The sequence below is a fragment of the Coregonus clupeaformis genome, chromosome 31 (assembly GCF_020615455.1).
Source record: "Coregonus clupeaformis isolate EN_2021a chromosome 31, ASM2061545v1, whole genome shotgun sequence".
Classification (NCBI taxonomy): Eukaryota; Metazoa; Chordata; class Actinopteri; order Salmoniformes; family Salmonidae; genus Coregonus; species Coregonus clupeaformis.
This window is the reverse complement of record NC_059222.1, coordinates 23,507,894-23,532,812: the sequence shown is the minus strand read 5'-3', so window position 1 is coordinate 23,532,812 and position 24,919 is coordinate 23,507,894. Positions and strand designations below refer to the sequence as shown.

The window sequence follows — 24,919 nt, the reverse complement described above, 5'->3', positions numbered from 1 at the left end:
TCTACCTTCTGTGTCACACAACAGGAGCCCCAAATAACTCAAAATAACTTTTGTAGGGAGGATAAACAAACTACTTTTTTTTTTACCTTTATTTAACCAGGTAAGCCAGTACCTGCCACATGGTTGACTGAGATGTGCATGTAGAACACTGTTTTCATTCTCACCTCATGTATATTTACATTAACAGCTGTTACTATAGTTAGCTACCTAAATTGCCGTGAGATCGACAGTGAGAGCCCAAACTCAACTGGAAAATAACATTTTAGCCACACACACATACACACACACCAGTCTTAGCAGTGTACCGCCCAGGGGGAATGTTCAGAAGCGGTTCCACTGCCGGTAATTCAGTCAAGGTCCCTGTTCCCCTTGCCATATTTATATTTCAGAGGGGAAGGAATTACTGATTGAAAGAAACGGAGTAATGACAGGCCGTGGCTCAATGTCATCAACATCCCTCTTGACTGAGGATGCAATGGGAGTTTCTGACCAAATGTTACAGATGGTACAGTACGGTACGATACAATATATTATATATTATACGATACACAATACGATATACACTACAATATGTCACAATACAATATGAAACAATATCAGGCCTTAAAAGGCAATGATGTGATGTGAAACTTCAGTGGCTTCGGAGTTTTTCCCAGACCACGTGAGCTCACCTGACCAGGAAGAAAAACTCCTGTCCCTATAGAGCCAATCCATACAAAAGAATGCAGCAGCCCAGCCCGTTTTACAGTAGCTGTGTCACCATGGTTACGACCCCTAAATACATCCAGACCTGGTCTGTTGCGGCGGTGGCAGGTAAGTGAGCAGGTCATGTTTATGAATGAGACAGCGGGGGGGACAAAGGGTGAAGTGCGGAGGGGTGCCACTAGAATAGATGCTGAGGCTCTGTACACTGTCGCTGGTTAATCTCCATGCCGACTCATCGTGTCAACAATGGAGGACCTACCTCTGCGCTTTCTCTGCTGACAGCTGATTGCAATTCCACAGTAATTACCTAGCCAGAGGAGAAATCAAAGCCTGGGAGGCTGGGTTCTCTCTCAGCAACACATGGTCGCTCTCTACAGTTAAGAATATGGAGCTACGGAGCCGCATAAGAAGATAATATAATTAATATGAATAAAGGTACAATTAGGTTTGGTATTTAAGGTAGAAGTTGCAGATAATCTAATCTTTCATGGACAGACTAACATAAATGGTACAAATAATGTGAGATTTTCATTTTCTGGGTTAACCAAGATTACCAATAACCAGATCTAGAATCAGATTACACTACCCCCATGATAACCTTATAATTGTGAGATTTGAGGCTGCCCTAGGTCCTGTTTAAATATTCGAGAGATGTTTCCTTCCTTCCTCTTTCTTTCCTTCCTTCCTTAATCACTGATCTGACAAGGTTGGATTGGTGAATGGATAAACTGTCTACATGGCTTGCAGTCATTACCTCAAGGAAGAGATGAAGAAAGGATGGAAGGAGGAAGTAAGGAAGGCTTAAAACTATGGGAGAATCTCAATTGGATTCCTCGATTCCTCGTGTCCTCTCCTCTGTCCTCTCCTTGCTTCCTTTTGAAAAACGTCAAAGGTAATCGAGGAGAGGAGGCAGGGGAGGACATGTGGAAACAAATGCGCTTGTATGAAATGAGACTCTACTTCTCTAACGTGTCATCAGGTAAATTATGTTTACAGAGGTGGAATCCCAAAATACATGTGTAAAGTGGTAAAAATAAATGTAGCTAGTGATGCTAAACATTTTATAGATACAAGGATAAGTAGCGTATCGTTTTTAGATGTGTGTATGCTTTTCTCATCCAAGAAAACAACAGCTGTTTAAAAGGGTGTGTGGCAAATTTCAAAACTCTTCCGTGGTAGGATAAACCTGAGCATCCTTTGGATGCTTAGGAGGCAATCGAGAAGAGCAAACTCTGCCGTTCACCTATTAGCGAATTGACACTCTCCTACATGTGGTGACCACTTATCGCTTTCCAGGTCATGGAGGAGAGGAGGACGTAGGAGTCAGGAGAGGACAGACTTTTTTCAAATTGCGAATCTCCCCAAATCTGGCAGTGTTTTCATGCTGTGCTTCGGTAGCATTTCTGTAGAACACAGGAGGCTGGTGAGGGGAGGACGGCTAATAATAATGGCTGGAATGGAGTGAATGGAATGGTATCAAACACATGGAAACCATGCGTTTGATGTACTTGATAGCAATCCTTTGATTCCGTTGCTGCCATTACAATGAGCCTGTCCTCCCCAATTAAGGTGTCACCAGCCGCCTGTGCTGTAGAGCTCACCACTGATCCTGCAGCATTACACAGCTGTCAAACCCGCCAAAAAACCTGTTGCAGCTGCAAGTTCTCAAATGGAGACTACTAAGAAGGATGAAGTTCCTATAATCTGAGCTAAAAGCACTCTAAAATAAGACATATCTATCACAATTTTGATATGTAAATCCGCTAGAGGGATTCTAGAACTCTGATCTTAAAAGACTGAATTAGAAGACTTGAATAACTTTTGCAGCTCATCTCGACCCAAGCACCTAATATAATATGACCTTATACAACGATTTTAGACATAATCAGTGAAACATTTGAAGGACACTATTATGGTTGAAAAGGACCTATTTTCGTGCCGGCCATGTCCTCAGTGCTCTGTCAGTAGGCTAGACTACTTCTTCTCTCAATTACTTTGTTAGAGAAGTGGTCAAAATGAATGACCAAATGTTCTCATCATTGATGGTCCCACCCACCAGGTATCATAAGGACAGGTGCAGCCCATCACCTGAAGTGCACCATTCTACACCTGAAGCCTGGCATGAGGAAACATTCTATGTCTGTCTACTATCCCAGAATGATGATCATTCCCAGTTATGATATCATTTTAGTTTTGATAGGATAACATTCATATTGTAGCAAACGGTGGGGCAGAGAAGCGAACCCAGGTTGCTGGCATGAAAGCCAAGCACCCTACGCATCACGCCAATAAGGTTAACCTACATGGTGGGAATTGTAATGTGGCTCGTATAGCGAGGATCACTACACTGCCCTTCCGAAATGGAAAAGCACGTCTCCATGCTTCAACCTACCATGACCCCCTCACACGTCCGGCTGTGCTGTCCGATGGCCTCACAGCTGCCATTCCACTTCAGACACCAATGTAGCGAACGTCGGGGCAGGGAACTGAACCTGGGTAGCTGTCGTGAAAGGCAAACACCATCCGCATTGCGGCAATAAGGTTAACCCACTTGGTGAATTGTAACGTGGCTCATATAGCGAGGATCGCTACAATATGTTATTACCCAATAGGGGAGAACCGAGACGAAAGTAACATGTATAGTTTATTTCCTAATTACTCAGAGATGGATAGAGTTAGAGACACCATATTTCATGACAAACAACTTATATATGTCCTCTACCATTAGCAACTGTAATTTCAACTCTAGGGTAAATTAGTTTAAATTAAATAGACGAGAACAGAACTACCGCAACATTACTTTTGTACCTGCCGGCGGGAGTAACACAGCCTTGGGACGGAAGTAACAGCTGGCGAGAAGTGCACAATATCTGTCTTTTCTCCATGTTTCTGGTTTGTAATGCTCATTACATTCAACAAATGTACTATCAGACATCATTTCATGTTTGTGTTGATTTGAATAATGCAACAGGTTCGAAAGTTATGAAAATGAACCTTGCGTAAACATCGCAATGTTGCGCAACCACAATATTTTGCCCTACAATATTAAGCGGACTAAAATGGATCACATATTAGCTATATTAGCTGTATATCGTCCCTACTGTTATTTTATTTTACTGCTGCTCTTTAATTATTATTTTATTTTTACTTATCTATTTTTTACTTAACACTTTTTTTCTTAAAACTGCATTGTTGGTTAAGCTGTTGTATTCGGTGCATGTGGCAAATACAATTTGATTTGATATTAACCGTAATTTTCTCATCTAACTTTAATGGGAATGTAGTAGAAGATGTTTTGCACCATTTTCAATGACTATTCATGCTTAGCCCTACCAATCAGGTGTGCTCCAGCTGTCCTTGTCATGCGCGCTCCATGTGTCTTGATAGAATAAACGTTTTTAGACAAGGGGATCAAAAATCAGGCTGAGGATGGAGCACGAGCCTACCTTCTCACTCCACCGTCCACACCAGAGCACAAAAATGGTGGCGCCAATGACAGACAGAATACCGGAGAAAGAGGAACAGCCAATAGCCTTGAATCTACAGAAGTGGGTTAGACAGATTGGCCCTTTCTGAATACAACTTGAACAAGAAGGTGCATTGCACAAATGGAGTGAGGAAACTAAACTCATGAAACTAATGAGAGCTGTTAGTGAAGAGGAAATGGAACAATTATGGCCATTACTACAGGGGGGCAACCTGAGCTACTGGGGTGTTGTTGGATGGATGGATGGGTTACACCTTAGCCGTAATACTCCTCTGGACAGTGCCGTTCATCAGCGCAAGAGGGACAATAGCACAGATGCTAAAATGCCAAGAGAGGACAATGTGAACACAGATGTTAGCACTGATGCTAATGTGAATGGTAATCCCAATCCAGATGCATAATGCTAACGTTAGCCAGGACGCTAACCCTAGCCTCAAATGTAGCAGTAGTGACACAGTGACAGCAGCAGGGGGAAAGGCTGATAATGACATCTCTGGGGCTTGCTGGGAGAGGCTCAAAGTAGGCCATTTTGATGGACAAACATCATGGGAAGCCTTCAAAGCCAAGTTTGAGCTAGTGGCTGCAGCTAACAGGTGGTCCACTACAGAGAGAGCAGTACAGTTGGCTATGTCACTGGAAGGGGAAGCCCAGCGAGTACTACTGGACCTGTCTAAACAGGAGATGCAGGATCCCCAGGCTATAGCAACTGCAATAGCACTGCGGTTTGGTGAACCTTTGCCAGCCGCGGTGAGTCGTCAACAATTTCCTGAGCGAGCCCGGAAGCCCGGGGAGACACTGGGTATTTATGCCGCTGAGGTTCGCTATTTGGCACGGAAGGAATACCCCCAGTTCTCAGACAGCGTTGTCATGACCCCTGCTACAGAGGCTTTCATCAAGGGGCTAACACCAGACAGACTCCGTGAACAGGTTCGCCTTAGTGGAACAGGGACCCTAGAGGCGGCACTAACGAAGGCCCTGACCGCCCAGGAAGTCCTCAGAGAAGGGCAGGCCACCTCAGCTGGGAGACCCCACCCCCAAACGTACCAAGTGCCCGTAGAGCTCAGAGACAGGATTGTGTCGAGGCACAGATCTGGGGAAGGGTAGAAAAACATTTCTGCAGCATTGAAGGTCCCCAAGAACACAGTGTACTCCATCATTCTTAAATGGAAGAAGTTTGGAACCACCAAGACTCTTCCTAGAGCTGACCGCCCGGCCAAACTGAGCCATCGGGGGAGAAGGACCTTGGTCAGGGAGGTGACCAAGAACCCGATGGTCACACTGACAGAGCTCTAGAGGTCCTCTGTGGAGATGGGAGAACCTTCCAGAAGGACAACCATCTCTGCAGCACTCCACCAATCAGGCCTTTATGGTAGAGTGGCCAGACTGAAGACACTCCTCAGTAAAAGGCACATGACAGCTCGCTTGGAGTTTGCCAAAAGGCACCTAAAGACTCTCAGACCATGAGAAACAAGATTCTCTGGTCTGATGAAACCAAGATTGAACTCTTTGGCCTAAATGCCAAGCGTCACGTCTGGAGGAAACCTGGCACCATCCCTACGGTGAAGCATGGTGGTGGCAGCATCATGCTGTGGGGATGTTTTTCAGCGGCAGGGACTGTGAGACTAGTCAGGATTGAGGCAAAGATTAACAGAGCACAGCCAAGACAACACATGAGTGGCTTCGGGACAAGTCTCTGAATGTCCTTGAGTGGCCCAGCCAGAGCCTGGACTTGAACCCGATCAACATCTCTGGAGAGACCTGAAAATAGCTGTGCAGCAATGCTCCCCATCCAACCTGACAGAGCTTGAGAGGATCTGCAGAGAAGAGTAGGAGAAACTCCCCAAATACAGGTGTGCCAAGGTTGTAGTGTCATACCAAAGAAGACTCGAAGCTGTAGTCGCTGCCAAAGATGCTTCAACAAAGTACTGAGTAAAGGGTCTGAATACTTATTAGATGTGATATAAAAATAAAAAAATAAATAATAAATTAGCAATAATTCTAAAAACCTATTTTTGCTTTGTCATTATGGGGTATTGTGTGTAGATCGGTCCTATGGACAGATACTCCAATCTCTGCTGTGGAGCTTTGCAGCTCCTTCAGGGTTATCTTTGGTCTCTTTGTTGCCTCTCTGATTAATGCCCTCCTTGCCTGGTCCGTGAGTTTTGGTGGGCGGCCCTCTCTTGGCAGGTTTGTTGTGGTCCCTCGAGCGGGAGCAGGCGTGACAGTACACCCCCCTGTAGGGATGCCGGGTGGCCCCACCTGGGCGAGCCTGATGGGCTGGCCGAGGCATGGGAGCCGGACGAGCCGGCCGAGGGAACCTGTCGAGCCTGACGGGCCCGGCCGAGGCATGTGGACCTCATGAGCCGGCCGAGGCGTGGAAGCCTGACGAGCCGGCTGAGGCGTGGGAGCCTGCCGAGCCGGCTGAGGCAAGACGTGGGATGGGATCCTGCCGAGCCCTCTGAGGCATGGGAGCCTGACGAGCCCGCTGAGGCATGGGAGCCTGACTAGCCAGCTGAGGCATGACGTGGGATGGGAGCCTGCCGAGCCAACCGAGGCAAGAAAACCTCTCGAGCCAGCTAAGGCATGGAAGCCTGACAAGGTAGCTGAGGAATCCCTGGTTCCTTCGGCAGCAGCACCCAGACCCGACATCCCCAACCCAACCCAACCAAAAAACATCCCTGATGCTTCTGATAGTGGTGTCAGCATTCTGTAAGGACAGACGCTTGGAGACGAGAAGCAAGTACAGGGAGTGAACATTTTATGAAAAAACAGACAGGAACAAAACACTGACAGCGTCTGGACAACGGAAACGAAACAACATTAATGCTGACACGGGGATCAAACAGAGGAACATACAGATATACGGGAGGTAATTAAACTGTGATGAAGTCCTGGTGAGTCCAATGAAGTGCTGATGCGCGTAACGATGGTGACAGGTGTGCGTAATGATGGGCAGCCTGGCACTCAGGGAGGGGGAGCGGGAGCAGGCGTGACACACATAGGTTTGTGGGGATAAAACTATTGGGGAGAGCCCCATTTTCTCTGATTATCTCACTGGGGAGATACCTCCAAATATGTTTCTAACTAACCCAAGATAGACCACAGCCTGTATTGAGATTAAATGTTTCATTGATGAGGAAATTAGCATACTGTTGGCCAAAATTAATCTCGTTCCATCTTCTCCCACTGCCGGCCACTGGGCTTCCTCTCACCACCATATTTGGTAGTGAGTGGAAACGCAATCCGGATGCTTCACATTTATACATCCCGTGAAATATCTGTCACATTGTTCTATCTGTGATACCTCCCGCTGTACTGTGATTTATGGCTAGCTAGTTCAAGCTAGGGTTGCTTCTTTTGTGCCGCTAGCTCCCGTTACCCCGTGCAGTGTAACATTGAAACGTCTGTTGACATTAACCCTATTTCCCTCTCCGTCCGTTTGTTATTTAAGCTAAAGCTAGTAAAGTTGTAAGATCGGGAAAGCCCTAAACGCCGCAATATATTCAGATTCAAACTGAAAGTGAAATGTGGTGCGTGGGGGGTGGAGTGGGCATGCACCAGGTAACAGGTGCTACAATGCGTACGAGTGTTCTTATGGCTACATAAGGTCTGGATTTCTGCTATTGTAAAACAGCCATTCTCTCCCAGTCCCAATTACATTTAAAATAGTATGATTGATCATTCATCATTAACTCATAGGTTATTGTTCATACTTGTAAAGTCAGTGAATGTTCTAATTCACTAGCGCGAAATATGGAAGACTGCACACGGTTTACTATCCCCTCACACAACTTGGCACTTATTGAGTCCCGTAAGTGGGATAAGAAGTAGTTTGTGGTTTTGCTTAAATGCTTTTCTCTCTGTCAATTCCTCACGAACTGTGGGCTTTGTATGCACTATGCACACCAATAGGCTCCTGCGTAATAACCATTGGCATCGCTTGTGGACGTAATCTAGAGGTAAAGTATGGCGTATGGGTCCGTGTACCTCTGGCAAATGGTTTGCACTGTCATCATTCGTGAAATTGTGATTCCACAACTATCATGAATTCACACTGTGTAGTCAATTAATTTGTCATTTTGATTCCAGCATTAAACAAGCCACCTGGTGCCACGCGCACATCACGGCAGAATCACAATCGATTTTAAATAGCCGGGCTACAAAGAGGAAAATGATGACCTCATTCATTCTATTCAACAAATTACTAGTTTAGGTGCTCATACCTGTTAGTTTACCTTGCTTCAGTTGCTTCCACTGTCCAATTCGAGCCGAAAGCTAGACGGAGCGGCTGAAATGTTAAATCCTTGAGCACGGTTGCTAGAGATAAAGGGGGAAACGGGCTGTGTGACAGTGCGGACCCCACCGAACTGCGGTTTGAATGCCTATTGTCGAGTAGGTCGCTTGTGATGGGAATTTCACAAATGATAAGACAGTAACGTTACAGCCTACCATAAAAAATTTTAAGAGTAAACTAATACTGTGTCCAAAAGTTTCAGAATTATGAGTTTCATCTTCACCCTAGGAAACGGTAATAAAAAACGTACACTTCTTCAAATCAAATCAAATTTGTCACATGTGCGGAATACAACAGGTGTAGACGTTACCATGAAATGCTTACTTACAAGCCCTTCACCAACAATGCAGGTCAAGAAATAGAGTTATGAAAATATTTAAAAAATAAACTAAATTAAATAACAATAACGAGGCTATATACAGGGGGTACCTGTACCTAGTCAATGTGCAGGGGTACCGGTTAGCCGAGGTAATTTGTACAGGTAGGGGTAAAGTGACTATGCATTGATAATAAACAGTGAGTAGCAGCAGTGTAAAAACAAACGGGTGGGGGGGGGGTCAATGTAAATAGTCCGGGTGGTCATTTGATTCATTGTTCAGCAGTCTTATAGCTTGGGGGTAGAAGCTGTTGAGGAGCATTTTGGACCTAGACTTGGCGCTCTGGTACCGCTTGCCGTGCGATAGCAGAGAGAACAGTCTATGACTTAGGTGACAGTCTATGACTTGGGTTTTTGACAATTTTTTTGGCCTTCCTCTGACACTGCCTAGTATATAGGTCCTGGATGGCAGGAAGCTTGGCCCCAGTGATGTATTGGGCCGTACACACTACCCTCTGTAGCGCCTTATGGTCGGATGCCGAGCAGTTGCCATACCAGGCGGTGATGCAACCGGTCAGCATGCTCTCGATGGTGCAGCTGTAGAACTTTTTGAGGATCTGGGGACACATGCCAAATCTTTTCAGTCTCCTGAGGGGGAAAAGGTGTTGTCGTGCCCTCTTCAAGACTGTCTTGGTGTGTTTGGACCATGATAGTTTGTTGGTGATGTAGACACCAAGGAACTTGAAACTCTCGACCCGCTCCACTACAGCCCCGTCGATGTTAATGGAGGCCTGTTCGGCCCTCCTTTTCCTGTAGTCCACGATCATCTCCTTTGTCTTGCTCACATTGAGGGAGGGGTTGTTGTCCTGTCACCACACTGCCAGGTCTCTGACCTCCTCCCTATAGGCTGTCTCATCGTTGTCGGTGATCAGGCCTACCACTGTTGTGTCGTCAGCAAACTTAATGATGGTGTTGGAGTCGTGCTTGTCCACGCAGTCGTGGGTGAACAGAGAGTACAGGAGGGGACTAAGCATGTACCCCTGAGGGGCCCCGTGTTGAAGATCAGCATGGCAGATGTGTTGTTGCCTATCCTTACCACCTGGGGGCAGCCTGTCAGGAAGTCCCGGATCCAGTTACAGAGGGAGGTGTTTAGTCCCAGGGTCCTTAGCTTAGTGATGAGCTTTGTGGGCACTATGGTGTTGAACACTGAGCTGTAGTCAATGAACAGCATTCTCACATAGGTGTTCCTTTTGTCCAGGTGGGAAAGGGCAGTGTGGAGTGCGATTGAGATTGCGTCATCTGTGGATCTGTTGGGGCGGTATGCAAATTGGAGTGGGTCTAGGGTTTCCGGGATTATGGTGTTGATGTGAGCCATGACCAGCCTTTCAAAGCACTTCATGGCTACCGACGTGAGTGCTACGGGGCGGCAGTCATTTAGGCAGGTTACCTTCACATTCTTGGGCACAGGGACTATGGTGGTCTGCTTGAAACATGTAGGTATTACAGACTCGGTCAGGGAGAGGTTGAAAATGTCAGTGAAGAGCCGGTGTAGTAGGATTCAATCTTAGTCCTGTATTGAGGGCATAGCGGGTTTTCTTATAAGCGTCCAGATTAGTGTCCCGCTCCTTGAAAGCGGCAGCTCTAGCCTTTAGCTCGGTACAGATGTTGCCTGTAATCCATGGCTTCTAGTTGGGATATGTACGTATGGTCACTGTGGGGACGCCGCCGTCGATGCACTAATTGATGAAGCCGGTGACTGAGGTGGTATACTCCTCAATGCCATTGGATGAATCATGGAACATATTCTAGTCTGTGCTAGCAAAACAGTCCTGTAGCGTAGCATCCACGTCATCTGACCACTTCCTCATTGAGCGAGTCACTGGTACTTCCTGCTTTAGTTTTTGCTTATAAGCAGGAATCAGGAGGATAGAATTATGGTCAGATTTGCCAAATGAAGGGCGAGGGAGAGCTTTGTATGCATCTCTGTGTGTGGAGTAAAGGTGGTCTAGAGTTTTTTTCCCTCTGGTTGCACATGTGACATGCTGGTAGAAATGAGATCAAACAGATTTAAGTTTGCCTGCATTAAAGTCTCCGGCCACTAGGAGCGCCGCTTCTTGATGAGCATTTTCTTGTTTGCTTATGGCCTTATACAACTCGGTTTGTGGTGGTAAATAGACAGCTACGAATAATATAGATGAGAACTCTCTTGGTATATAGTGTGGTCTACAGCTTATCATGAGGTACTCTACCTCAGGCGAGCAATACCTCGAGACTTCTTTAATATTAGACATCGCACACCAGCAGTTATTGGCAAATAGACACACACCCCTGACCCTCGTCTTACCAGACGTAGCTGCTCTGTCCTGCCGATGCACGGAAAACCCAGCCAGCTCTATATTATCCATGTCGTCGTTCAGTCACGACTCGGTGAAACATAAGATATTACAGTTTTTAATGTCCCGTTGGTAGGATAGTCTCGACCGTAGATCTATACGTTTGTTTTCCAGTGATTGCACGTTGGCCAATAGAACCGATGGTAGTGGCGATTTACTCACTCGCCTCCGAATCCTCACAAGGCGCCCCAACCTTCTCTTTCTGTATCTCCGCCTTTTCTTCACTAAATAAATAATCTTTGTCCAGTTCGAGGTGAGTAATCACTGTTCTGATGTCCAGAAGCTCTTTTCGTTCATAAGAGACGGTAGCAGCAACTTTATGTACAAAATAAGTTACAAACAATGCGAAAAAAAACAAACAAAATAGCACAGTTGGTTAGGGGCCCGTAAAATGGCAGCCATCCCCCCGGCGCCATTATTCAATACATCCCTACTCTTTTTTAGAACATTGTGAGGAATGATGGTCAATGTAGGCTATGCATGTCCTGCAGCATGGTCAGTAGATTATGTTGTCTAATGCATAAATTGTCACATAACTCAAATGGCAAATAAGGCAGAGATAGAAAATTGTTACATTAACTGAATTCCCTTGTAATATACTGTCACCTAGTGGTATGAATATGTCAAATACACTGTTAGAAGATGGTACTCTTGTAACCATAGGCCTGAAGTGGTGGGTGGTCTAGGATAATGTATTTCCAATCATAGCTTGTGAATAAAAATATTGTTTTGCTTATCTGAAACCGAAAGGTCAACTAAAACTCACTGTGACCAGATTATTACACATTCATTTCTTTATTATTCATAATTTTATTTAATAACACATTATTTACAGGATGAGCAATGAGAGAGAGAAAGAAAGAGAGAGAGAGAGAAAGAAAGAGAGAGAGAGAGAGAGAGAGAGAGAGAGAGAGAGAGAGAGAGAGAGAGAGAGAGAGAGAGAGAGAGAGAGAGAGAGAGAGAGAGAGAGAGAGAAAGAGAGATGCATGCGTGCCGGACAGGAGTAGTGGGCCGCACAGTCCAGTGAAGGCTGCCAGTTAAGCTGCCTGTTTGAGTTGTTGTTAGGCCCACCATTTGAGTGGAACAGCAGAGCAGCACGCCAGAGGTATGGGATTTACCATAGATCACTGCCATCCGAACTGAAATAAAAATACACAAAAAGTCAGTATCTGCCCTTTCAAACTCACTAAAATCCATATCAAGTGATCAAACTTAGATATTGCTATTCATTGTTGGACTGACACATTGCCACTACAGTGTGTGAATAGGTCATCATGGTTTGGGTTAATTCCACAAATTAAATTCTAATTCAATTACCTCTCCCTGTAAATTCAATTTAATTCAAATTCCAGGTCAGTCTTTGAATTCAGAGATAATTCAATTACTCTCAATTCCAATGTTAGGTAGATTCCAAGAAGTCAATTCCCAATTCAATATTATTCCACCAATTCAAATTCAATTCCCGTAGGATTTCGGGCTAGTCACTGTTCAGACAGCCTAACTATACTGGAAATATAGAAATACAAGTTTAAATTATTTAAAACAAGGATGGGCAACTGGCGGGGGTCTCAACTTACTCTTGAGAGTGAGAATAGTAGAATACACAAGGTACAAGGTGCAATTTCGAAATTTGGTTGTGCATCAAACAGTTTTGCTCTTATATCAGTCACTCAATTAGCCCATGTCAGCTAACATTTTTTAGATTGGTAAGCTAGTCTAGCGGCCAGCCATCTAAACTTGTAGTAATCATGGTCGAATTACCGACCAGGGGAACCCCAATGATTGATTTTGTTAGTCACTCTCACTCAGATATCATATATAACATTTCTCTCCACCCTATGGCAAAATGTGTAGAATTGCAGGAAATTAACTCTAAAACTTAAATGTTTTCTCTCCGCTGTCAAATTGTTTTCCTTGCAAGGTGGGGGGGCTCCAACTAAATTTAGTTTAGGGCCCCCAAAAGGCTAAGGCCGGCTCTGACTGCATGTGTGAGTATAGATGTGGGTATGCAGACCCATGAGCCACTGCGGCTCCGCATGATTAGTTCAGATTTTTTGTGGCCCCCACCCTCATCAAAGTTGCCGATCCCTGATTTAAAACAAATCCTGCTGTCAATGTTTTATGCTAAGTGCATTAATTCCACTACCTGGGAAATGTACAAATATTGATTTCCAATTCAATTCCAAAGATTAAATGTTTTTACAATTCCAATTCAACTCTAATTCAATCAGTCCAAACTGTCTAATTCCAATTCCATTCCAATTCCATAACTTGAAGATGGTTGAAATTCAAATTGAATTCAATGTAAATTCTCCACTTCTTGAGTGAATTCAAGAATTGAATCGGAATTTCAAATTAAATTGGAATTGACCCCAACCCTGTGGGTCATGTTGATATACTCAATGTATGAATCTATTGTAACAAATAGCAGACACAATCATTTTGAATCACCCCGTCACCCAGTCTCTTCATCCTCTCACCGTGGTGTTAAGTCGCCTTCCGACTCGTCTCCGAACAGCAACCATGCCATAGCTGACTCAGGGGAAGACCTCTTCCCATACCTAGTGGACACAGAGAGGCCATCACTGTTACTGTATGTCACCAAGAGATATACATTGCTTGCTGGAGTGTGCTAACAGGGGTCCTATGATCATATCATGTCCCCTTGTGGCCATGAGTAGCTTGCCCACCTCATCATCGACAGCCCCATGAATTCCTAGGCACTAGTAACTCAATGAATCTTTCCGAGATCCCTCGTGTCCTCTCTCCACACCTTCTTCTCAACTGTATTGGGGGATAAGATCCAAGGTCCTTCCCCTCGGACCTCCTTCTCACATGCGTTTTGAGAAGAAGGTGAGGAGAGAGGATGCTAGGAATCGAGGAAAGATTCATTGAGAAAGAGCAAAAGTGTCAAGAAATTTGACATTCTAAGTGCTTATACCCTACTCTGTGTACTCACTAATCACCAATACCATTTTTATTTCCAGAGGCAAGATCACATATCTCTCATAGCTCCAAACAAGGAGAGATTTGAAAGTCTAATGCAAGGCAAGCAATCCTCAGCTCTACAGGCAGCGCAAAGGCATTTAAAATATACTTACTGAAATCAATGCCTGGCCATTGTGGAGTGATTCTCCCTTTGTGTGAGAACAGAGGGGCTGAACTGCATGGCACACAGCCCTTGCAGAGCATTGACAGCACCAGCCCTTTTAATGATAGCCTCTGCAGTCTTTAGACGTTTAATAGGAGACTGGTTCAGGTTCCCTCAAACTCTACACGCCTACATGAAATCTCTCTCCGAGCAACAGACGTAGCTGCACGGATAGATATGCCAAGATGCACAGGCAGGCACACATATGAACACATAGATGCAGAATCACCATGCATACACAGATACACACATACACACACACACACAACTGTTGTAAAAAAACGACGTCCTGAGCCTCTCCTCTCTACCTAACTTCCCCTCACAGTCCTTTCAGTTTCCCTTAAATCCCGTTAGTTTGGTTGCTCAGCCTACCTAAGTTATCCCTCACCCATCAGAGCCCTGCCATTCTCAACCAATCAGAGAAATGCGAATCTGGACATTGCACCTGCCCACTCAGGTCAGAGTGTTATCGTTGTCCGAAGGGAGAAGACACATGTTTCTGAGGACTTTTTATTGTCGACAGTAACACGAATGTCTGAATGTTGTGCGTGCATCAAAATGTAAGTTGCGGGGGGGGGGTTATTGTTTTTTTTACATGCTGTGTAATAATAGGTAATTACCACTAATTACTTCATGTTACTTTGATAAGTTTCAGCCATATGTTCTACTGTATGGCTGTTATTATTCTTCAATGTTAGAGTTGCCAATGCTGCTTTGTGTATTGTTTATCGTATGCAGTATTATTCCATACTGCCATGAGTGTTATTGCATTGGTTGCACAAGTACTTATAAGTACACTGTACAGCATCGCATCATAGCCTAAAGCAGTCTTCCCTTACAACCCAGGTTGAGGGAATAAGAATAGCAACTCATTATAGATCAGTATAATGAAGCCAGACCAGACCAGACAGGTCAGGTATATTTGCCGGTAATAGCACATCTCCATTACACAGACCAAGGCCCCAGTGGAGCCATTATAGGTCTCTATTGGTGAACTCTATCCCTCTACGCAGGGTAGGTCAGGGCTGGAGCAAAACAGGCTCCTTTCCTTTCATTTCCGTACCATCATTATTTTAAATAACTACACTGTGATCTCCAAATACTAATCTCTCTGTCTGTATAATGCTGCTGCATATGTGGCTTTCCAAAACTGGAATGAAGTTATGTTATCACAGTGTTCAGAACAACAGGCTGGTCGGAGAGCCAAGAGAACATCATTATCCTCAGGCTTAGTTAAAATATCCTCTATAGAAACGTTTGTGGTCATATGCACATCCTTAAAAACGTAGGTGCTGGGATAATAAAGAATACTTGTAAAATATCATAATGAATCACAGAGGTACATATGGTCATAAAGGATTATAATCAAAAGAGATCCATTGCGCTCTCCCAGAAGCTTGGCTGGTGCGTAAAACCCGCAAATTCAGATAAACAAAAAGGTCCATATCAGATTTTGCATATCGTTTATGAGTTGGCCCTACATATTTATGAACGGCTGTGCCTGATGTCCTTTGTGGTGGGCTATCTCATGAACTGATATGATGTATTTAGGTGAGCGGATACCTGCGGCGGTTGATTCGTGAGTTGCCCTTCGTGCCCACTCCCATACCCTATAATTCTGTATTTCTTTGTGACTCATTTGTATACATGTAGACCAGAAAAGCCACAACCCTGATTGGCAGATGATTGGCAACCCTAATTAGAAGCACCTGCTCTCATCAGTTGTTCTCTACAAATGCTGTTTTGAATTAAAATAAAATGGTACCCACATGCTGAAGAAGGCTGTAATGCCGAAACGTCTGTGCAAGCTATCCCTGATGCAGTGAAAATCATTTAAGTAAGCTTTATGCGACATCTTTTTGAGTGCAAACCCACTACACCTTTCTGTTCATAAAGGATTATATACATACAAATCAGTCCAAGTTAAAAACCTAGGCAACAGTAAAAAAATATATTTAATATATATATATATATATATATATATATATATATATATATATATATATATATATATGTTGGAAAATGTTGGAATGCCCGCCCATATGACCATTATGTGCAGGACGCCTGGTGGCAGTAGATATAATTACAGTGACCTATTTCAAAAACAACTTGTGTACCTCTAATAATTTGATATCAATGAGATGAACACATTTAATAGTTACAGAAAATCAAATATATACATATGTACAAAATGACCAAGTAGAGATGTTGATTTGTCCTGCAATCCAGGTCTCCACTTGGTCATTTTGTACATAGGTATATATTTGATTTTCTGTAACTATTAAATGTGTTCATCTCATTGATATCAAATTATTAGAGGTACACAAGTTGTTTTTGAAATAGGTCACTGTAATTATATCTACAGCCACCTCATGTCCTGTACTTAATGATCATATGGGCGGGTATTCCAACATTTTCCAACATATTATTTTTTTCTTTACTGTTGCCTAGGTTTTTAACTTGGACCGATTTGTATGTATATAATCGTTTGACCATATGTACCTCTGTGATTAATTATGATTGACTGCGCAAAAGTGAATTAAATTGTTTCCACACCCAGCATGTGTCATGTGAGGTGAAATGTGTATATTTTGGGATGTGAGCACTCAGCCTGTTTGACCTGAGGAAGATCTGTTTCGGGTCGAAACGTGGTCAATAAAGCGGGGAATTGGGAGCATAAACAGTATGTGGGGCCTTCCTGTTCCTTATTAGTTAAATATCCCTCATAACTTCTCCTGTGACCTTGGCTATAGTGGTCATTTGACCTCTTATGATTATCAGCAATATTTGATTGGAATTTAGGGAGGTGCATTTTTTTTGTTTTCTTTGTATTCAAATTGAAAGAAGGAACATGTAATCAATCTATTGATTGTCAGTAGCAGCTTACATTCCCTTAAAACCCAATAGGCTGAAAGGTTTGCATCGTTAGAGTGCTGACTCACTCACCTCTGTCTAGTGATGAGGTTGATGTAGTGTCGCAGTTCCGTGTTGTATCTGGCCCATTCCTCCGGGGACGCGTTGTTGTCGGGGCTCACAGGCTTGGGCGGGTAGGCATCCGCGAAGGTGCCCAGGCTAACCAGCACGCACACGACGAGGGCTACGAGGATCAACCAGGGTCTCAGTATGTTGGCCATCTGTAAATAAAGAATGTAGGCAAAAATGTCCCTCAAAACTGCTGGACTTAGATTTGAGTAAGATGAGTAAGACTTTGTCTTTTTGACAGGAGGATTCATCAGAGACACGTTAACAGGTGCGCTGTCTATGGTGCCGAAATGTGTGCCAAAGTTTCTTACGAAATAAATCAATTGGTCTTCAACCTATTGATTCTACAATGCTATGGAACATTCTGTAAGTGTTAAGTAATGATAATGAAGAATCGCTTCTTTACTCTAACATTCAGACTTGCTACTGCAATTGGTCGTTCTTGAATTGCGGTGGCAGTTGCGTCCCTTGCCTTTGCAACACTTTAAAATTACAAACAGTTACACGTGCATGTTTTTGTTTATATTGAAGTGTTTATCACTGATAAAACCATGCCACAAAACGTTATGTTTATACATTGTTTAAAGTACTTAGGGCATGCAAATTGGCTTGTCCCAGTAGTGACCCAGAATAATTGTAGTTACATGTTTTGGGGATTTAGAGATATCTATCTATTATTTTGAATGCTAGAAAGTAAATCAATAAAAAAGGCTATTAAAATACTATTTTTGTATATATATATACAGTGGGGGAAAAAAGTATTTAGTCAGACACCAATTGTGCAAGTTCTCCCACTTAAAAAGATGAGAGAGGCCTGTAATTTTCATCATAGGTACACGTCAACTATGACAGACAAAATGAGAAAAAAAATCCAGAAAATCACATTGTAGGATTTTTTAGGAATTTATTTGCAAATTCTGGTGGAAAATAAGTATTTGGTCAATAACAAAAGTTTCTCAATACTTTGTTATATACCCTTTGTTGGCAATGACACAGGTCAAATGTTTTCTGTAAGTCTTCACAAGGTTTTCACACACTGTTGCTGGTATTTTGGCCCATTTCTCCATGCAGATCTCCTCTAGAGCAGTGATGTTTTGGGTCTGTCGCTGGGCAACACGGACTTTCAACTCCCTCCAAAGATTTTCTATGGGGTTGAGATCTGGAGACTGGCTAGGCCACTCCAGGACCTTGAAATGCTCCTTCGTTGCCCGGGCGGTGTGTTTGGGATCATTGTCATGCTGAAAAACCCAGCCACGTTTCATCTTCAATGCCCTTTCTGATGGAAGGTTTTCACTAAAAATCTCACAATACATGGCCCCATTCATTCTTTCCTTTACACGGATCAGTCGTCCTGGTCCCTTTGCAGAAAAACAGCCCCAAAGCATGATGTTTCCACCCCCATGCTTCACAGTAGGTATGGTGTTCTTTGGATGCAACTCAGCATTCTTTGTCCTCCAAACACAACGAGTTGAGTTTTTACCAAAAAGTTATATTTTGGTTTCATCTGACCATATGACATTCTCCCAATCCTCTTATGGATCATCCAAATGCACTCTAGCAAACTTCAGACGGGCCTGGACATGTACTGGCTTAAGCAGGGGGGACACGTCTGGCACTGCAGGATTTGAGTCCCTGGCGGCGTAGTGTGTTACTGATGATAGGCTTTGTTACTTTGGTCCCAGCTCTCTGCAGGTCATTCACTAGGTCCCCCCGTGTGGTTCTGGGATTTTTGCTCACCGTTCTTGTGATCATTTTGACCCCACGGGGTGAGATCTTGCGTGGAGCCCCAGATCGAGGGAGATTATCAGTGGTCTTGTATGTCTTCCATTTCCTAATAATTGCTCCCACAGTTGATTTCTTCAAACCAAGCTGCTTACCTATTGCAGATTCAGTCTTCCCAGCCTGGTGCAGGTCTACAATTTTGTTTCTGGTGTCCTTTGACAGCTCTTTGGTCTTGGCCATAGTGGAGTTTGGAGTGTGACTGTTTGAGGTTGTGGACAGGTGTCTTTTATACTGATAACAAGTTCAAACAGGTGCCATTAATACAGGTAACGAGTGGAGGACAGAGGAGCCTCTTAAAGAAGAAGTTACAGGTCTGTGAGAGCCAGACATCTTGCTTGTTTGTAGGTGACCAAATACTTATTTTCCACCATAATTTGCAAATAAATTCATTAAAAATACTACAATGTGATTTTCTGGATTTTTTTTCCTCAATTTGTCTGTCATAGTTGACGTGTACCTATGATGAAAATTACAGGCCTCTCTCATCTTTTTAAGTGGGAGAACTTGCACAATTGGTGGCTGACTAAATACTTTTTTCCCCCACTGTATATATATATATATATAATGTGTCCCTAAGTGTTATGTCATTGGTGTTAACACCTTGAAAATCACATTACAAAGATATACAAGGACCTTGAGTGGCAAACTGTTTTTGGGGAGCGGTCTTTATTAACGAAAAATATTAACTAATCACACCCTTTAGTATGTCATAAATTTGAGGATTCCATTGATCATTTGGTGTGTCTAAATACAAAGTGTCATTGGTGTTACTCAATGTAAATTATGGAAAATTACATTGTGAGCAAAATGATTAATCATATCACTTTCGTAAATTAAGGGTTAAAGTGTTCATTAATTACCTTAGATTTGGGCATTTGTGGCCTCCATTTAAGAAAATCCTCGATTACCAAAAATGTGTCATTGGTTTTACCGTCATTGGTGTTACTACTCCTAAGGTGTGGTCCTCTGTAGCTCAGCTGGTAGAGCACGGCGCTTGTAACGCCAAGGTAGTGGGTTCGATCCCCGGGACCACCCATACACAAAAATGTATGCACGCATGACTGTAAGTCGCTTTGGATAAAAGCGTCTGCTAAATGGCATATTATATTATATTATTTATTATGTGAAGTCAGCATAAGTGGGACACTTTTTGGTAAATCGCTATGTAGAAAATCAAAATCAGCCTACCCTCCTCAACTAACGTTTATTCCAATGAATTAAGGTTGTATCTAAATTTTTATGATGAAACAAGTTGATAGTTTATTATTCAGTGGATGCAACCCTCCTTAAAACAACATCAGACCCCTTCTTTTGCTAAAGCGTGTCTTTCAGTTGTAGTGGGACACTTTAGTTGATGAAGTGGGAAACTATTTTCTTATTAGAAACATTAATGTCCCACTTCACCTGGCACTTATTATAAAATCATCAAAAAGACTTTGTAGAGGCTTATAGATAACACACTCTGTTTTCACAATTTTGTGACAATAACATTGTACTAGACACTCTCCATGTCCTTGCAAAATTGATTTGGGGACATTCCAAGCTCTTCGTGAAAATCTAACTAAAGGACTCTGGAGTCTGCACAGCTTTTACTTGATCCTGAAACAGCTCTATTATTCCCCAAATGCTGTCCCCTTTCATAAATTGAACCTCTTTTCTATCCTCACGTTCTTACATGCCATTGTCTTTTGTTTAATTTCTTTCCTACCCTTGTTATTTCCCTCACATTCCTTCCACTGTCATATTATGCTGTTTATGTGCTATATGGTGTCTAGAATACATTTTGAAATGTTATAAACTATTAAAACAACATCTTTTAAAGGCCTAGTGCAGTCAAAAACCTGTGAGTATACAAAACATTGAGAACACTTGCTCTTTCCATGACTGACCAGGTGAATCCATCTGAAAGCTATGATCCCTTATTGATGTCACTTGTTAAATCCACTTCAATCAGTGTAAATGAGACAATTGAGACATGGATTGTGTATGTGTGCTATTCAGAAGGTGAATGGGCAAGACACAAGATTTAAGTTCCTTTGAACGGGTTATGGTAGTAGGTGCCAGGTGCACCAATTTGTGTAAAGAACTGCAACGCTGCTGGGTTTTCACACTCAACAGTTTCCTGTATGTATCAAGAATGGTCCACCACCCAAAGGACATCCAGACAACTTGACACAACTGTGGGAAGCATTGGAGTTAACATGGGTCAGCATCCATGTGGAATGCTTTCGACACCTTGTAGAGTCCATGCCCCAATTTATTGAGGCTGTTCTGAGAGCAAAAAAGGGGGGGGGGGACCATTCTTGATCATCAGAGTTATAGGCCTACAGAGTTATAGGCCTACAGCAAGTAACTGCATGCTTTTCATGATCAGTAAACATCAATTGATCATGTAATTTCAGATATGTGAGGGTAGCCTCACGATATCTCTCAATATTGGCCACCATTAATTGGATATTTGAGTGATACAAAAGTGAACATTACCTGACAAGTATGAGTGGTTTAGGTTCATTTCCAATCCTTTGTGGGGTCTGCCTCTCAAGCAGCAGAACAGTTGCATTTGCCGATGTAACGGTACTGTTACAATGCCTTCAGAAAGTATTCATACCCCTTGACTTATTCCACATTTTATTGTTTTATTTATCTATAGTGGTGATGACAGTAGTCTGACTGATAACTTTACCAGGACGATGTCAAGCACTTTCCAAAAGCATAATCTCTGATGAAGCAAGCTAAATGACACATTGTTTGCTTTAGCTAGCTAGCTACATGCCAAATGGATCTGGCTATCCTCATGTATCTGAAACTGCATGATCAAATTATGTTTACTGATTGCTGTAAAACTCTGATGATAGAGCTAAATGTGGAATAATCGTAAATGTGTAGTTCTGACTATGCTCTTCAAGAGGTGATGATATTAAAACCAAATAGTTATAACATTTATTTAGCCATCCCTTGAAAACGGCACGTATTTGTCAATGGCTTTAGCGGAGCCCCCCAGCAGCCAAATCGAATGCTGTTGTGACGTTTTATTGATAACAAAATATAAGAAAGAGAGTTCCAAACCTTTCTGCCAATAATAATAATATGCCATTTAGCAGACACTTTTATCCAAAGCGACTTACAGTCATGCGTGCATACATTATTATTTTTTTGTGTATGGGTGGTCCCGGGGATCGAACCCACTACCTTGGCGTTACAAGCGCCGTGCTCTACCAGCTGAGCTACAGAGGACCACCAATAACAGCTAATTTTCTGTTTCCCCCTCCCCACTCAGACCACTCCCAGACAGTCTTAGCAATATTCTTGTCTGAGAAATTGCACTTTGCTAAGCAATCTTTGTTTATTTTAGATTTCTTTTTTTTTTTAAACAATCATAGTAAGGTATTTTGATATTGAGACAAAAACGGCTGCATTGGACCTTTAATGTATTTTAGAATATCTAATGAAGGAAATTGCATTTATATTGATTAACAGATGTTTTATGCACAGTACACATTTAGCAGCAACTCAATAACATTTGTTGTGATTGGGTTGCAAAATGACCATAGCGCAGTACATTTAAACACAAATGTCCCACTACACCTGTGGGGTATACTACAAAGCAGGATCAAATAGTTAGCCAGCTAACTTGCCTAATTGTTCTGAAATAACTTTTTATTTTTTAGAAAGATAAGCTTGAAATGGGCATGGTCTAATTGACTAAAAAACCCAAAACACTAAGTTTTGCTTTCTTAATGAACCAGAAAATCAAGTTATTTCTGGTTGTTTATCAAAATTAGCTGGCAAATTCATTGATCCTGCTTTGTAGTAAACCACTCTGATGTCCCACTAATTCTGACTTCACTTTACTGGTGGCACAATGTTATCATAATGGTACCAACAAATACATATATCATCAAGCTGCCATATTAGTTGATTTAGAATGAGAAGATACTCAAATAGCCTACATTTGAATAAATCAAATAATATAGAAAACGTGTTTTTCTTCCAAAATGTCATGCCCAAATGCTACCGTAATTCAAGAACGACACAATTGCTAAAACTACTACAACAGTCAAAACCTCCCAAACTCAGCCTAACATTGATAGTCACAGAAAGCAAAAACTTATTTTTACTCACTTCGCGGCAGTCTTGCTTCACTGGTTTTCACTTGGTTCTTGTGCGTCTTGTTTTTATTCCCAAGTCCTGAAGGTTTATATAGGCAAGGGATACAGTAGGCGCATCCAAATGAAAACCACACCCCTATTATTTTTTAACAATAGTCATTGGCCAGCTGATGATCACGGTGATGTGTAACAAATGTGTATGACAAATTGACTGTATCAATAACGCACTATAAGGGTAAATACAAGCATATTATAACCAATAAATAAGTAATACATTCTTACAGAAGGGCCTACGTCGGTCTAAGTGCATGACGCATCGTGTGTGCTGGGTTTCATCAGAGGACAGTTGGAAAAGCAGTCTGTTCTGGTTGGACCACAACTGCAAATGTGGGACAAACTGTCAGTTCTCGCAGATTATTTCACCATATATTTCGACCCTTTATTATAATATTATTGGATCACCACTACTCATGCTACCCATTTAAGGCCAAGTTGGTCTCTTGAGAGGAGCACACACATAGCATTCATTCTCATTGTGTACTGAAAACTAGTGTGTTTTCCATACATGTGTGAGTCATTGCGTTTGCGAGGTAATATTTCATCTTTCACAAAAGATGTAGATACATTTTTCACTTCTACACACAACTCCTGTAATGCAACATACTTTATTCCATTACTAAAAACTGCACGAAAGTAAAAATACTTAATTCCCCAATTGCAAAGTAGCTAAAAAGCTCTATGAGTAACAATCCAATATAAATTAGGCCTATATGTCTGATAGGAGTTATTAAGACACATTTTCAATTATATAATGCTGGCCTCTTTTCTTTTTTCTTATAGGCAACTAAAGCAGTTTCTCTGGAACCCCCTCCACCTCGAATGTCCGCCAGACAGCCACTCAAAGTATAGACTACCGATCGCTGTCCATGGTGGTGAAATTGAGCAGGGTTCGCACAAGGTGCTTGAGGTGCTTAAAGTACTTAAATGTGGCACTCTGAAATGCAAGTACTAGTGTACCTTGAAAATCAGACATTTTCTCAAGTTGCTACTTGAAAAGTACTTGAATTAAAATGAGAGGAGAACAGAAAATTATCAAATATGTTAATATGAAAAATATTACAAAAATATATTGGTCTTGCGAATTAATATCCAGGCGTGTTTCGCATTCTGGTTGTCAGGCGAGCGCGCTCATTCCACCCACACTGCCACTCAACCAGGCAGGTACAGAACAGACTGATTAGGCGCCTCCAAACTTCACATCGATAGCTAAAATGCCAGGCAAATTTAGATTCAAACATGCCTGGTAGGATATTAATGTTTATGAATGGATTTTGCCAGACCCATCCAGGGATGTAGGGGAGGGTAATCGCACATAAACGCCGTTTACGCACCTTTTTATTTGTGAAATAGCGTTTACTCACGTTTTTATTTTGTTAATTATCGTTTACGCACTTATTATTGCGTGCTTCTTGATCTGAGTTCTAATCGCGAATGATTCATGTATGCACGTTTTATTCGCCTGCTCCCCCGAATTTGCCTTGTTAGTAGCGCATTCATTCACCCCTCTGTCCTACAGGAAACTCCGCGGTGTCAACAGACATCCCACAAACAAAACACCCCTGACTCTCGGAGAATGAGTGTACAACTGATAAATAGTCGATATTTCAGTCAAAGATGTCTAGCTAGCTAAATAGCTCAAG

At 42.5% G+C, this 24,919-nt stretch overlaps 1 protein-coding gene across 1 annotated transcript; it reads right to left on the bottom strand.

Annotated features, from left to right (window-relative positions):
- Window positions 1-12,118: 12,118 nt before the first annotated feature.
- On the bottom strand, window positions 12,119-23,322 carry LOC121547949 (peptide Y-like). The gene is made up of 4 exons (XM_041859351.2): window positions 23,233-23,322; window positions 17,293-17,480; window positions 13,676-13,756; window positions 12,119-12,334 (listed from the first exon to the last, which is right to left on the bottom strand). Exons 2-4 carry the CDS (start codon window positions 17,478-17,480, stop codon window positions 12,310-12,312), a joined length of 294 nt encoding a protein of 97 aa, XP_041715285.1. The 5' UTR covers window positions 23,233-23,322; the 3' UTR covers window positions 12,119-12,309.
- Between the last annotated feature and the right edge of the window lie 1,597 nt (window positions 23,323-24,919).